We start from the raw sequence: 16,384 nt of genomic DNA, 5'->3' as shown, positions 1-16,384 counted from the left end.
GGCACCTCCAGAAAGGCCGGATACGATATTGACCTTGAAGCCGACTTCGTTCGGCGGCCAATTGTAAAGGTCACGCCATCCGGAGAAAACACTCGTGCCGAAATGTCCAGCGCGCGCACATCCGAGACCCTACGACAAGAGACTAGACACAGCAGCATAGCTAGCTTCGCCGAGATCTCCTTCAAGGAGAGGTATCGATTCGACTGCCAAGATAAGAACAAGTTTAGAACCACATTGACATCCCATAAGACGGGATAACGAGGTTCCGGGGGCAAAGACAAACTAATTCCCCTCAAAAGACGACTGACAAAAGGGTGTTCACCCACCGGCACACCCTCTATAAGACAATGGGCCGCTGAGATAGCGGAGCGCATTGCGTTAATGGTTCGATATGCCAGGCCGTCCGATGCCATTTCGGCCAAGAAATTCAGAATGGGAACAATGCCCACGACCACGGGATCCAAACCCTGTCGAAGACACCAACGAAACCACTTCGTCCAGGCGGACCGATAGCGTTTGGAGGTGCTTGCGGCCCAGGCCTGTGACAAGAGGCTGTCAGCCGATCCCGAAAGGCCTGGGAGCGACCAGCGTCGCCGGAAAGCCGCCATGCCATCAAGAGGAGAGAACCCTGAGCGATCAGGTGGTGTTGTTCCCCGCTCGGATTCAGAAGAAGATGAGGAAACAGGGGGAGTGGGATTGGAAAATCCCAAGAAAGTTCCAGAAGAACTGGAAACCAAACTTGGTACCTCCAAAACGGCGTCACCCCGACCATCTCCGCTTTCTGCTGGCGAGCCCGCGCCGCCAACCTCACAATCATGGAGAACGGAGGAAACGCGTAACTCTGTTCCTGACTCCACTCCTGCAGAAAAGCATCTGTTGCCCGCGCCAGAGGGTCCGGCCTCCAACTGAAAAATCTCGGAAGCTGATGGTCCAGACGGGACGCAAACAGATCCACCGAGAAAGGGCCCCAAAGGGCGGCTAACCACTGAAAAACCTGAACGTTCAGCTTCCATTGACTGGAATCCCGTAAATGCCGGGAATGCCAGTCTGCCACCTGATTGGCCTGACCCGGCAGGTACTCCGCCGTCACAGATATGTGATGATCCAGACAAAACCCCCAAAAGTCCTTTGCTAGGTTTGCCAGAGCTTGCGACCGAGGGCCCCCCAGGCGGTTGATGTAACGAACCGCGGAGATATTGTCCATCCTCAAGAGGACGCAGGAGCGAAACCTGTCTCTGGTCCAACATTGGATCGCGAACGACCCTGCCAGAAGCTTCAGACAATTGATATGGAGCCTCTGCTCTTCTAATGACCAAGCGCCGCCAGTAGAGAAGTCGCCGCAGCGAGCGCCCCACCCCGACCTGCTGGCGTCGGACTCTATCACCATGTCGGGGGCGGCTCCAAAAATGGCTCTGCCATTCCAGGCATCCATATGGGCGAGCCACCAGGACATTTCGTCCTTGACCTCCTCTGACAGAGACACCCTCTGGTCGTACGATACGCCCCTCCGAAGATGATGTGCTTTCAGGCGCTGCAGCGCACGATAGTGCAGGGGACCCGGAAAGATTGCCTGGATGGATGAGGAGAGAAGACCCACCACCCGGGCAATCTGACGGAGGGAGGTGTGGGACTTGGAGATAGTCTGTCGTAACAGATGCCGAATCTTGGCCAACTTCCGTTGGGGAAGGCTCAAAGACGCGTGAACCGAATCTACTACGAACCCCAAGAAGACTATATTCTGAGTCGGGTGTAAGACCGACTTGTCTCCGTTGATGATGAAGCCCAAGCTTTGCAAGAGCGACACCGCTTGACGCAGATGAGAAAGTAACCGCTGCTGGCACTGTGCCATGAGAAGGATATCGTCCAGATATACGATCATCCGCACCCCTTGGCTTCGCAGCCACTCCACTACCGGATGGAGCACCTTCGTGAAGCACCAGGGTGCTGAGGACAGCCCGAACGGAAGGACGGTAAACTCGTACACGTGCTGTCCCCACTGAAATTGCAGAAAACGGCGGTGAGGAGGGTGGATCGGGACAACCAGATACGCGTCTTTTAAATCCAAGCGAGCCATCCAGTCTCCCTGAAGGAGCACATCCCGAAGGAGGTGGATTCCCTCCATCTTGAAATGGCGATATACCAGCCAGCCATTGAACTCCTTTAGATTGATGACCGGTCTGCGCCCCCCATCCGTCTTCTCCACCAGGAAGATATTGCTCAAGAAGCCCTGGGGATGCAAAGTTGACCGACAGATTGCCCCTTTGCGGAGCAGAGCGGAGACTTCCTCGTCTATTAGGCTGGCATCGGCCGCGGAAAAACTTAGAGGATGCGGAAGGCCTGCCTGGCGGGGTGAATCGTAAAACTCTATGTGGAATCCCTGAATGGTCTGCAGAACCCAAGCATCGCTCGTAATGGCTCCCCAGGCCTCCCTGAAGTGCGCTAGCCGGCCCCCAATTTGAACTTGGGAAGGGGAAATCAGACTTACCGCCACCTGCGGGTCCTCCGGCGGTGTTCTTGTAGCCTCCACGACCCCGGAATTTCTGTCCTCTGGTCGGGTAGAAATTGGTAAAGTTGGCGGAGGTGTTATATTGACCTCGTACGGAGCCTTGTCCCCTACCAGGGTTCTGCTGTCCGCCACGGCCGGTCGCGCGGCCCCTGCCACGACCGGCCCCGCCGGAAAAACGAAACTAAAAGACCCGCTTAATATTGGACTGGGCCTTGTCCAAACTCGTGAAGGTGGCCACAAACTTGCCCAATTCCTTCACAAAAGGCTCGCCAAAGAGCCCCCCTGCTGCGACCGCCCCTGCCTCGGATGAAGCCAAGTCGCCTAGCTTGGGGTCCAATTTAATCAGGAATGAACGCCGACGCTCCGTCGAGAGGGCACAATTGGCGTTGCCCAGAAAAACCACCGCCCGCTGTGCCCAGTTCGAAAGAACGTCGGGAGAGATGGAGGAACCTGTCGCTTTGGCCTCCTCGGCCATATCCAAAATCTTTGTCAAAGGCCCTATCACGTCGAGGAGCTTATCCTGACAAGAGCGCCAGTAACGGTCTATGCCCTTACGGGGGTCCTTCATACACTTGGCCAGGAAAGTGGCCATCTTGGAATCTAATTCCGGTGTAAGGGCCACCTTCCTGTCCAACGACGGCCTAGGGCACTCCGCCCTCAGACAACCTCTAGCCTCTTTCTCTAAGGGCTTCCGGAGGCGACTCGCTACAAACTTCGCCACCTTGTCACCGGGTGCCCAGGCCGCCGACCGCGGATGAATAATGTAATCCGGGTTCAGCATGCCCGAGGCATCCTGCGGCAACTCCGACAGAGCCAGTAGGGCGCCAGGACCGCGAAGACCCTTCCTCATCCGAATCCGCCGGCGAACCTGCGTCCGGGGAGGGGGAATCCGGAACCACGGACGCTGCAGGAGTTGGGACCGGGGATGGCGACAGGGGCGCCGTTGCTAGAAACGCACGCTTTAGACGGTCAGACGCGTCCCTGTCTACCCCCTGCGGCTTCCCGGAGCCTCCCTCCGTGCGACCCTTTTTAGGTACAGGCGGCCCCTCCCCCAGGGAAGGGGTAGAAGTGGAACTCTTAGAAAAAGCCAATTTTGCGCACTCCGCAATAATGCGGTTAGAGAGGCACTCTTCCATAGGCCCCATCACATCATTCACACATCTATAAATGGAATCATCCACCGCCTCAAAAAACTGGTCGTCCAGGGGCAAGTACTGAACTTGCTCCTCCTCTACAAACTCCGAGTGGCTCATAGTAGCTAGGCAGGACCACTTCGAAGACAGGGCAAGCCTCCCCTTGGAGTATCAATGGAATTCAACAATGGAGGGCAGGAACCCCTCGGTGGTATGTGTGCAGCCTGCTTAAAGATTTGGGCAGTGTGACACACCGTGATAGAGGCCGCACCCGCCTCACCCGCGCAGCCCCCACTCAGTGACGGGGCCCAACCGCCACCCAGCACGCCAAAAGCTCTGAAGAGCCAAGTGCGGATAAAGTTTATGCCCGCAGGCAATCACCGCGGCACTGCCGCTATACAGACCCCTGCCGGGGCGTAAAATTTTAAATACAGGAAGCATACGGACCCCCACCGGGGCGTTCAGGTGTGGCGGCGTGGGGGACAAGGCTAGTCAGACCGCTGGTCTCGCCTCGCGCTCCGTCAATCAAGGAGATGCGCAGCGGGACCAACGAGACGCGCGAGGTCCCCCTGGCGGTGGCAAGTAACTACCGCAGAGGTGGAGAGTCCGCGAAAGGAGCGAAGGCGCTCCCGCGGCACCGGGGAATCTGAAAGTGAATCACATAATGAAACCCCGACAAGGAACCTGAGAACCGCTAAGAACGGTCCCGAAACCACAATGAATAACACTTTAAACACACCCAAAACCGGGAGGAAAAGAAATCGACTTATCTGGTGCTGCGGAGCAGCGAAGAAAGAGGAGGGACAACGGATGTGGCAGACCTTCTACTGGAGGCTAACACTGAGGAAGGACTACGTTTGGAAGAGACTGTGACTGATGGGAGCTGTAGTCTTACGAACTTTGGTTGTGCTCGTGATTACTCTCTCCAGATCGTTTTTCCTTGTTTTGAGGATACAAAGGTTGATTGTTTCTATTTTTGGCTGCTGTGGAAAAAATATGTTTTTAAAGCGAAGAAGGAATTAGCATAATCGGAGCCTCAGGTCCTGCCATAGAATCTACAGCTCTACATGCCTCAAGCAGATGCTTACTGGGTAAGTAACATTATCCTGACTGTTGGAGGAGGGTGCTGCCGTCTCTACGTACAGGAGCCATTGGGTTATTACTGTATTAACTGATTGTATCGCTTTACAAATAAAGATTAAAAAAAATGTTGACCTAGTACACTTAATCTTATTTGCTGGCATGAAATATGGATAGTAGACGATTGGATCTTTGAAATGGATAGGTACTGAATGTTTTTTTTAAAATTGTATTCATTTATTATTGTTTTAACAAGCAATTCTCTAATGCCTCAACAAGAAGGAGTTCCAATGTAGGTATTTAGCAGTGGTGTAGGGAGGATATAACAAGGGACTGGGGCATAGACCTTTTCTATATCCTTCCAAGTTTTCGCATCTAAATTCAAAGGCCATTCAAAAAATATTTATGTCTGCTAACATGTACCTTTCAACGTCTGGGACTGATAGACCTTCTTAGTAATAGTTCTAAATCCTAAGAGGTTTGTTGGTCCATACTTATTAAGTATCAATTAATTGGAGTTCCTTTGGAGGGATGTGACATTGGATCACCTGGTAAGGGATGTAAATATGAAGCATATGCACTACATATAGCAAAGCTGGAAGAAATGTATCTTAATGGTTGCTATGTGTCCAAGCCAAGAGAGCTCCTATTTATCCCATTCATTTAAGCCGTGTGAGAAGGGTAGGTATATTTTTGCCATACATACTAGTAGTCAGAGGATATAAATAAAGAGCACTCTGGTCTTGTGATCTTACTTTGAAAACGTCTATAGCTATTTAATAATTTTAGAGGCTGCATTTTCCACTGCTCTGCTCCATCAACTGATAATATTGTAACACCTAAACCTTTAATCCTAAAATGTGCACTGTTGGGGCGGGGCTTGGAAGGCCAACATGGCGGATGCACCTTAACGGAGCTCCTCACATCCACGCCATTAACTCTATGAAACCGGCAAAATCCTGTCTTACCGAACATATTAACCATACGGCCACGACTCTACGAGATCCGTCAGAACACAGAGCCATGATTTCCAGATTTGACGGAGTGGGGGTGGTGCAGAGATAGTGCTGGGGCCTGCTGCTGGTCGGCGTGGGACTGGAGACCAACCCATACATCCACCTCGAGCCCCATCTGCGGACCGGCTGACGCAACCAGAACATTGCGGTCCCCGAGGTAGGCGGAAGGCACCTTGAGTCCTGAGTACTGCCTGGCCGGCTCCTGGTTGGGATCGAGGCCCCGAAGGCGGGTGGGCTGGCGGCCACGCAGAGCTTGCCGGCTGAGGACGCCCCCAGACGGACTCGGGCATAGGCCTTCCTCTTCGGCCCTTTTTTCTCGGAAGAGTGGGCGACTGTGTTGCTGGACACGTTCAGGTCCCGCAGGGTGCCCGGTCAGATTGTGTGGCCAGTCCATTGATCCCCTGCGATTGTGGCTACCGGCCCAGGCATAGTATTGCAGGCCGGTCCTGGGTGCCTGCCGGAGCGGACCCCTCGACAGTGGGCCACCCGGTCGAACCTGCTCATACCGGCTGTAGCCGATGGCCACCCGGATCAGACACCCATGGGCTCGGAGGCCTCATGCTAGCCTGGATTTGGCACCCAAAGAGTCATTGGGGTCTCAACCCCGCACCCCCACACAGCATATAATCCTGAACACCCCCTGATTGGGTTAGGTAGCAAAGCATTGTGTGGTGAAGAGTGCGCCTCCAGCCATATAGGTTTTGACCATCTGCCATAGTCCAGGAGAGCAGCTGCCTTAACTAAGGGAATCCTCCTCAGAGACAGACGAGATCACCGGGTGCTTGCGACCTGGCTTCCCGGTGACAACCACCAGGGATGAGAAATATAGGCGGCGACCTTGCTGAGTGGTGGTGACGACGTACTATAGCAAACTGAGGGCGCGTGGTGGACTGGGGGTCCGGCAAGTCTGGTCCAATTAGCAGGGCCTACTTGGCTGGCGGTCGAGGGCTGCAGAAGTGGCCGAGCCTGGCTCGGTGCGGCTTGCTGTCCGACGAGACAAGCCGGGTTCCGTGAGGCCCTGTCTGCCGTCCCACCTCTGGAAACGTAGCGGCCGCCCGGTGGTTGGGGGCTGTGAGAAAATGACAAGGGACAAGGGACTCATTCCCCCCCTCCCCCCGCCCCAGTGATATGAACCGGGATCCTTATCCAGCCGCCGGATCGCCTATCGCCATGGGCAGGACCAATATGCCATGGCCCCAGGTTGCACCATCGGGGGTGAAACTAGTGGCGCGATGCCAGACAATGCAACACTCCTGGCAGCCTTCACCGAAGCACAGAACACGCTAGACGCCAAAATTGGCGCGGTAGGATCAGAGGTCTCCTTCCTACAACAGGATCTCCGAAAGGCGGTGGACCGCATTACTGAGGGGAGACACGCTTGTCAACAATCGAATATACCCTACAAAAGAAAGTTAATAAACTCACGGTGTTGACACAGGAATTGACCTCCCGGGTAAAAGACGGACAAGGACGCGCATGATGCAACAACTTGCGCTTCATCGGCTTTCCGGAGGGCTGTGAGGGCCCATCCATGACCTGTTTCATCACACAATGGCTACAGACCTTCTGCCGCCAGATAAATGGTCTGCCTGCCTTGTGGTAGAACGGGCACATTGTGCTTTTACAAAGAAACCACCCCCAGGAGAAAATTTGAAACCCGTAATCGCAAAGTTTCTAAACTATGGCGACAGAGATTCCATTCTGCAATTCGCTAGGACCCAGAAGGTCAAACTTAAACATGACTCTAAACACTTAATGATATTCCCGGATTATACCCGACTGGTGCAACAGTCCGGCGCACCTCTGACCTGTAAGAGGCATCCTAACACGGATAGATGGCATTTATCCTTCACAGAGTCAGGGACAGTTTGATAGCCACACATTACCTCCCGACCCGGACACTTTTATTATTGTTTTCTAGAATTATATTGGTGTTTGGGGTACCTTTGGTGGGGGCGCCCTTGGTCCCTCTGTTGGGGGCCTGAGGGTATCTTCCGCCGTGACAGATGCTCTGTGTTTCGGGCTGTATCGGGTGGGGGTTGGGTTTTCATTCAGGTACTATGTTAATATTGTTTATTGTTCTTATACACGCACAGAGGTTAAGTCCAGATCCCACCTTCTCAGTCCTAGTGCATTTAGGTTGTGGGGTTAGATGACAACGCAACTGAATGTTCCCTCACCCGGGGATTTGGCCATAGTCTCGTGGAATGTCAGGGGCCTACTCAACAAAGTGAAGAGGGGCGCCATTCTTCGCCAAGCCAAACGCTATGGGGCCGATATTCTTTTTCTGCAAGAGACACACTTGGCACTAAGGCCCCCTGTCTCTCCAGATTTGGTTATCACACCGTATACCACGCAGGGTTCACTTGGGGATCCCGGGGGACTGCCATTCTAATACACCGCAGCGTCCCATTTGTACACACAAAGCACTGGCTAGACCCCGTGGGACGCTATGTCTTGCTATCAGTGACACTGTAAGGGGAACGCCTAAACCTAGGCAGTATTTACTCCCACCCCCTTCCTCCCCCCCCCCCCCCCCCCCCCCCGTTAGGTGCCACCTTTGGTGAAAAACTAACCCGCTTATGGGGAGAATTATCGGACGACTTGACACTTCTAGGCAGAGACTGGAACAACACCATGACGGTAATGGACAGGACACGTACATCCGGGCGAGATCTCCTGGCAGACAGAACCAAACTCCACCTACTGGCCACCACATTGGGTTGGTCAGACATATAGCGCGAGTTCCATCCCTCCGAGCAAGGTTACACATATCTGACCGCAGTCCATAGATCTCTATCTTGCTTCGACTATATGTTCATCCAACTTAGATACGTACATCCGGTCTCCCACGTGTCACATCTCCCCCGAGGCCTATCAGACCATTCCCCAGTTCAGTGCCTGCTCGGAGTACACCTATACAAACCCCCATTCAGGTGGGGGATGTCTCCCTGGCATCAGCGAGACCCAGAGTATAGGGAGACTTTGTCCCAAGCGATCTCGGAATACTATATATTTAGTAAAGCATCGACCCCCCTCTAAATGCACTCTACGGGAAGCCATGAAGCCTACCATCCGTTGGATGGATATCTGTTTCCGCGCCGTGGCTAAACGTAAAGGATTGGCACAACTATTGGAGTTAGAAGACCAACAGAGGACCCTTTAAGCGCATGGGCACATTGTTGGATAAAATATGCGCACGGCCGCCCTGCCGTGGGGGGAGCACCATCTTTTAAAGATTGAGAGGCTGGGGTTTGGAACTGTTCTGCAACCCGTCAGCATGACGAGCCACACTAATCTACTTGCACCAATCCTACTATAGGAATCTAACTAACTCTGAAACACGAATGCTGGCGATTGCGAACCCACTTAGGGAGTATGTAAATGCTTGAGGAACTAAATGTCCCAGAATGCAGCAGCGCATGTAGTATACGAAGCGACGCCCAAGGGAGGGCTATCAATTAACAAAATCACGGAAATAAAAGGAGCTTTTTCAACGCCATCAGTTTAAGTATAAGCCTTTGAAGAAGAGGTCTACGCCTCGAAACGCGTCAGGCGAGCAATCATACAATTGAGGCAAGTGGATTATAAGTACCGGATGGTAGGCGAGTCGTCGAGTGCTTCTTTAAGCGCATGGGCACATTGTTGGACAAAATATCCATCTAAATGTATCCTCCAGGACGCAACCCGGCTTATACCATGTAAAATCAATAAAATATGTTGTTAAAAAAAATGTGCACTGTTGCCCGTTGCTTGTGTGGAGGAGTTTAGAGCTCTAACAGGGAAATACTACTAATGCATTGTTTTTGTGAAATAACTGGTAGACCTTGTTTGTGGCCTTTACTAAATTAAAAATAAGCTTTCCAGGATTGGCAATACACAAACTGATCTAATGTAGCTTTGTTTCTTCTTATAGATCAAACACTACTTGTCTAATCATGGGCTTATATGGAAAAAAAACATCTGCCGATTGACTAAACACAGTTACTAACATGCTGTGTTGAAAGAAAAGCTCAGGACTGGGAAACCCTGTTTTCATAGTATTTGGATCAGTCTGGAAACTGCCCAGATGCCCCTACTGATTTAGAGTGTTACATGTCGATGATCCTACGATAGAGATCACGATTAGTAAGCACAACAGCTATATTGTTACTTATAGGTGATCTTTCCAAAGATGCCCAGGACTGAATGGTATTGGAGGCTGAACTGCCACACATTAGAAGTTATTTTTCTAAGGTAAAATCCAAATACAGAATACTTCTTGGGACACCAGCACTTTCTCCATCCTAAATATTTTTATGTACCAGAGAAGACTTGCAGCCTCCCTAATGCCATCACCAATTATGCATTAGTCTATTTGGCTAATATTTTTGTCTCTTACAGATAAGGCCCAAAAATGGCAACATCAGTCTGTTGTTGATTTTGTTCCTGTTCATAGGGGAATGTGTCTTGGCATTTCTGACTGGCTTTCAGCAAATTGAGCTGTATGTTATGCACACAGTGAGTCTCAGGCCACCCCCTGTGCCACACATCAATCAGACCATGTACATATATAACATGTTACCCATTCATACACAGTCTCAGCAAACTGTTACCTTACTTCTGCATCATCTCTGTGCATTTATGGATAAACATAATTCTGTACACCCCAAAATGTGCTCTTCTATAAATTAACCTGCCCATGTGCATCTGTTTCCTTTAGCAACCGTTCCATAATTAGGCAAGTTCTAAAAATGTTTAACAGTACTCTTTCATTTAATATCGGCCAATCATGTCTATGATGCCGCTTCAGTATTGAATCTGTGCTCAGTAGCTTAGAGTTCACTATTGGACCAATGCTTGTGACCTCATGGGATCATCCAGGTCGTTCACACCCCAGTGATAAAACAGGCTTGAGTTTGACAGTCACTCCATAGCCCTTCTTCTCCCTTTCTCTGAGTAATGAGAATGGCGTACATAATCCAGCATTGGGTCACATCTAACTACAAAGTGGATTTCCTGGCAACCTCTAAATGTGTCCGGGACACAATATTCACACATTCACAGCAGAACATCACTCTGTGTAGACACTCAAAATCACAGATAAACACCAGTACGCTCACTCACTTTCATCACTAAACATTTCTCTGTTTCCCTCTTTCAGTCTCTCAGGAAATCTCACCCATTAAACAAGACAAGGTACACAAACAACACATGAAATATTCCCTGCTTTGAAAAGTTCACTCTTTCAAATGTCTTTAAAACAGAGTCGACTCCAGACTTTGGTCTTTTAGACAGGTTTTTAGCTTCTTAAAATTTCAATTTCAACAGAAGAAAACACCCTGAACTAAACGTCTTCCTTACTTTCCCAGAACAATAACAATATTGTTTAGTGATGCACCAGTAAGAATTACACATTTCACGTTCCTTCCTCTTCAGGGAGCTGTTTCTAGGTCTTTTTCTAAGAATGTGAACCTTCACCTGAAGGGAAAGTACCCTGTTAATTTTGAGAGTAAGATACAGATACGTTTTATTTATGCTATGGTGCTTCTTTTCTTTAGATTAAACAATGATATTGAAATTAAAATATAAAATATTTTCTGACACTTTTTTATGGTAGGTTATTCTCCAACCATTAAAGGGCAGCTTTTGCACGTTGATACTACGAGTAGCATGCAGTACCGAACGTTGATTGAAGCTGAAATGTTAGCGGTAAGTGTTGCTTTTTAGTATCTTTTAAATTGCTTCTGTATTGCAAATGTCTTTTCCTGTTCGCTTTATGCTCCTTATCTATCATTATTAATTCTTTGTTTCATTAACTGTGTTAGTGAGTCAATAACAAAAAATATTGGAAATCAAAATAGATGTCGGCATCTAAAATAAATATAAATATATATATATTCACTGAAAAAACCATAGGTTTCACACATGTTATAGTTAGCGGAAATTTTACTGATAAAAAACCAATGAAATTCCCCCGTTATAGTTAGTGCAGGCAACTATAACTCACGCGACCGCAATCCTCTGCTGATGCTAATACTGTATTTAGACACTTATTTGCCCATGTCTTCTTCCATACATTTTTAGCTATACATATATTACAAATATTTTTTTTTCATAAAGACACATATGTCATCAGCAGAAGATTGCGGTCGCGTGAGTTATAGTTGCCTGCACTAACTATAACGGGGGAATTTCATTGGTTTTTTATCAGTAAAATTTCCGCTAACTATAACATGTGTGAAACCTATGGTTTTTTCAGTGAATTTGCAAGGTTTTTTAAATGCTAATTCCTAACTATAACGTGTGTGAAACCTATGGTTTTTTCAGTGAATTTGTACGGTTTTTTAAATGCTAAGTTACTTTACGCCATTCGTGGCGTGCGCGCCCACTTAACGCAGTTCGTTCCGTGCGCGCACGGTGCGCTTCGCGCACCGCGCGCCCACTTTACGCAGTTAGTGCCGTGCACGCACGGTGGGCACGCGGTGCGATGACAAAGCAAGAAAGCACGTCAACAAATCTGTTTCTGCTTTCCTCCGTGACTATGGTATGGGTGCCATTTACCACAACAACTTGCGTTATGACATTTATAGAGGAGATGGTGTGCACTTCAATGATGAAGGGAACAGAGTCTTCCTCTTGAACCTTAGACTCTGCATCGGTACTTACTTGTAGGTACCACTAAAAAATCATTTCATAAACACAACGGCTCTTTTTAGAGCCCCCTAATATCTAAACACTTAAATCTGATTTTCATTTTTTTTTTTTTTTTTTTTCCTACCGTACGCTTACCGTAAGCTTACCGTACGCGTACCCCGTGATTTTTTTTAAAATCAATAAATGTTTTCTTTGTACTTTTCTGTCCTTCTTTGACCCCCTTACAAATGTTAGGGGGTCTGTAACTCTCCTCATTGCCCCCTTTCCTTGTTTTCACTCTTTTTTTTCAGAGTGAAATACACAAAATGGCGGCCGCCGCTTCCTGGTTTCGGCCGATTCGAATGTTTACTAAGATCTAAGAGCCAATCAGAATCGCGCTCGCGCACGCCACCGTACGCTTACCGTAAGCGTACGGTAAGCGTACCGTAAGCGGGCTCAGATATATATATTGATTTAAAGGCTATTTTCTCAGAATCTACTGAACAGATTTACACCAAACCTACAAAAGGCACTTCCTTGACCTAGGGACTACCTCTCTGCCAAATTTTGAGTAATTCTGTTCAGCCGTTCGGGCTGTAGCTCGTTCTAAAGGTCCTATGGAAAAATGCATGGGAAAAACGCGTTTTGGGACCCCCCTTTTATCTCAGCCCCCGCTTGACGGATCCCCCCGAGACTTTCAGGGTAGGAGCGTAGTGTAGCGCCCCACCTATTTTGAGAAATTCGCGAGGATTCGTCGACCGGCGCCAAAGTTATTCAAAATAGAATGTTGAGGTTTTCCTATGGAAACGTGGTCCTAACTATAACTACCTACTGGCGACCGCCAGTAGGTAATATATATATTTTTTTTTCTGGATATTGTAACACAGCATCTAAATCTTCGTTCATAATCTTTCAATGTGCAATTGAGTTGCAGCCCTGTGAGGCCTTTTATTTTCAGTAAATTAATCCTTACTAACTTTTTTTTTTTTTACATTAGAACTTTCTTGTTCTTTCAGTGTGCAATTTCTTGCACTGTGGAATCCCTTTCACTTAAATCGGGGCATTCTCCACTTTATTGTAGTTGACTTAACTGCTCGTTAATTTCGGACTGTGGTTATTAGTTACAAGATCCAGCCCTGAGTTATTTTACAAAAAAAGATAAATAAAAGTAGTTAAGTACTGTGCTTCCTCCTGTAAGGCATGCTGTGTTAAGTTGTGTTGGCATTCTCTTGAATGAGTCATCCCAAAATACCGATTTCCCACTCTCTTAGTAGGGAAGTCTACAGTCCCCCCTCAACTGTGACTCATTCAACATACTTCAAACCACAGAAAGAATGTGGAGCAGTGATTTAAAAGTGCCAGGGCAACAAAAAAGGTACTTAATGGTTGTGACAATGATGGTTGGTGGCTGCCATTTTAGCTGGCTAAATGCTACGTTTTAAAAACACACTTGCTCCTGGAGGCCCACTGTTATGAAATTGAGTGGAAAAAAGTATTGGTAGGGGCTCAGAGAAGACTTTGTTTAAAAGCACACAATAGAAAAAAAAGTTTTAAATTACAAGTGTGTTATACACATTACAGTTTTAAACAAAAAATATTACCAATATTTTGCAAATGGACAATATTTTAATATTGCCTCTGAAATATATGATTTTAATGAAGATACTTACCCTGGCATGAGGCAAGAAAAAGACTAAGCCAAGCTGACAGGCACAGAGTTTTAGGAAATGTGGATCAAAGAATCCTTATGTTATGTTAATGGTTTGTGTCTTGGTGGTCAAGGTAAAACTGGGTAAGAACAAGCCTCATGGACAGAACAGAAAGAGCCCGGTTTTGAGTTTTTTTTTTTTGTTGAATATGGTGATGTCAGCTGTGATTTTCACTGCGATAAACAAGCTGTTCCAGACCCCACAGGGAAGATTAGAGAAGGAGCAGCAACCCATCTGAGATGTGTGATGGTAGGGAAGGCCTCAAACCATAAGTAGGGTGATATGCCCTGAATGTGTTTCTTAGGTAGGCACACCTGTGTTATCAATGACTCTGTGAGTTAGGCACACCATTCAAATTCCCTTTGAGTGACATGAAGATTGTTAAGATGCACAGATACAGTGGAGGTAAAGGAATATTCCGTTAGGCTAGCTGCTAAATTCCTAACACTTTGCAGATGGTGAGTTAGATAATCTGGCAATCCTAGGTAAATGAAGTTGCTATAATCTACACTTGAGGTAAGCAGTAAGTGTACCTTTGTTTTCCTAGCTAAGATGGGGAAGATGATGAATGGTTTTCATGAGCATAGGAAGAAAAGAAATACAACACCTAGAGACTCGTTTATTTGGAAAATAAAATATCTTGATCAAATATGGACCCAAGCTTTTTGACTGCTTGTGCAGAAGCAGGAGGGGGTACGAGTTCAGAAGGCCACCAAAATCAAGTCCGGTCAACTGCCTGATGGCCCAAGGTCAAAACCGTTAAGTGTGAGGCATTTGTCCTTCATCCTGGACATTTGTTTATTGATATCTTTCATAGGATCTTAGCAGGAAAATGGAGCGGAGAAATCTGACTGTAATTGCTTAGGGTACTGGGATTTGCATTAGGTTTTGTAAGAAGGGGAATGGCAAAGGCATGCTTCCATGTCACTGTGAAAGAAGCGGCGTACATAAATAAATTGCACAGTTGAGTGATTGCAGAGTACAGGATATTGGACAAGTGAAACAATGTTGGGAAGCCTGAATTGATCTGGCATCTAATTTAATGGACACCAAAATGTATTGTACCTCCTCTAAAGAGAAGGTTTCAAATGTGAAAAAAGAAATGTTTCCGAGAGGGTCTATTCAGTCAAAGGCCAAGATGGAGGAATCCAGTGTGAGTTGAGAGAAAGCCCACCAAAATGGTTGCAATTTTTTATTAAAATAATAAGGTGGGTAGCTCAAAGCAGAGCTTTTGTTACAGCTCAGTGGGCTTACTGTAAGCCTTGGGATGCAGGAGGGTTTTATCAATAAGAACTCTGTCTTGAGACGAGTTGAAGGAAGTTGCAATTTGTTTGATGTAAAAAGAAACTCCTGCCTGGGCACTAAGCGTTGATGTTCTTATAATAAAATATTCCCCTGGCTGTCTATATGCACCTACTAATAGCTTGGGTTAGTCATAATTTCTTCTGAGGAATATTAAGCACGTACGCCTAAACTGTTTAAGAACAACCCTTCTTTTGTACAAATTTTTTTCTGAGGCCATATGAGTTTGTCTAGGATCCAGTCCTTCACTTTTTTTTTTTTTTTTTACATTTTCTTTTAAAATCTCTTTAGTGAAAAAAATGCAATCTTATAACAGAGTAAAAGTGAGGACTCTCCGCAGCAGACGCAGAACCCCCAGGGTCGTCTCCTCCAGTGGAAGCATTCAAGGCAGGAGGAAGAGAGTTTCTAGGACTTCCAGTGAGCGAGTTCCGGACAATTACGAGGAGGAGGAGGAGCGTGGAAGGCTGCCTCACGCCACTTGTCTGCCGGGAGCTGGGACCCGCCTGTTCCGAAACCTGTAAAATAACTTAATCCGGTCTCAGCCAAGCCCCGGCGTTGACCCGGCACAGTCTTCTGAGGAGGAAATTGCCAAATTCCGCAAAACCCCACAGGTCCTAGTGAGGCGGCGGCAGCGGGTGGAAGCAGGCAGCAGGAGCAGAGAGCAGTGGGCAGGCGTAAGTAACGGTGAGCAAGCGCGGCCTCCCTCAGCGGCGGCTGCGGAGTGTAGTGCCTGGGTGTGTCTGTGGAAGCGGCCCAACTAGGTTGGGTGAGGCTTGCGGCACCCCAGGGAGCCCTGCTCTCACGCTACTGCGACCAGACACACGTTGCCTCTGCCCCGCCTAGGCATCTAGGTACCCGAGTCCCTCCCCCCATCCCCCCCCGTCGAATCCCCCTCCCCAGTAGTTCCCTTGAAGTTAAAGTGGCTTGTTCAGGGTCCACTGGGGGGGGGCAAATAGCTGTCAAATTGACGCACAGACGCTTAGTGCTCCAACCCCAGCGGCAGCTTTGCTTTAAAAAAAAAAA

General features: G+C 48.1%; 1 protein-coding gene across 12 annotated transcripts in view; it reads left to right on the top strand.

Moving 5' to 3' along the window:
• Positions 1 to 16,384, top strand: part of BLTP1 (bridge-like lipid transfer protein family member 1) — a 1,988,102-nt gene that overhangs the window by 195,566 nt on the left and 1,776,152 nt on the right. For all 12 annotated transcript variants that reach the window (XM_085641559.1, XM_085641555.1, XM_085641564.1 and 9 more), the window contains one exon: positions 11,335 to 11,426. In XM_085641559.1, the coding sequence (XP_085497685.1) occupies positions 11,335 to 11,426 (92 nt within the window). The remainder of the gene's footprint in view (positions 1 to 11,334; positions 11,427 to 16,384) is intronic.

Source organism: Triturus cristatus, chromosome 2_2 (genome assembly GCF_964204655.1).
Source record: "Triturus cristatus chromosome 2_2, aTriCri1.1, whole genome shotgun sequence".
Taxonomy (NCBI): domain Eukaryota; kingdom Metazoa; phylum Chordata; class Amphibia; order Caudata; family Salamandridae; genus Triturus; species Triturus cristatus.
Note: the sequence above shows the minus strand (reverse complement) of the source record. Positions and strands in the feature narration are given on the sequence as shown.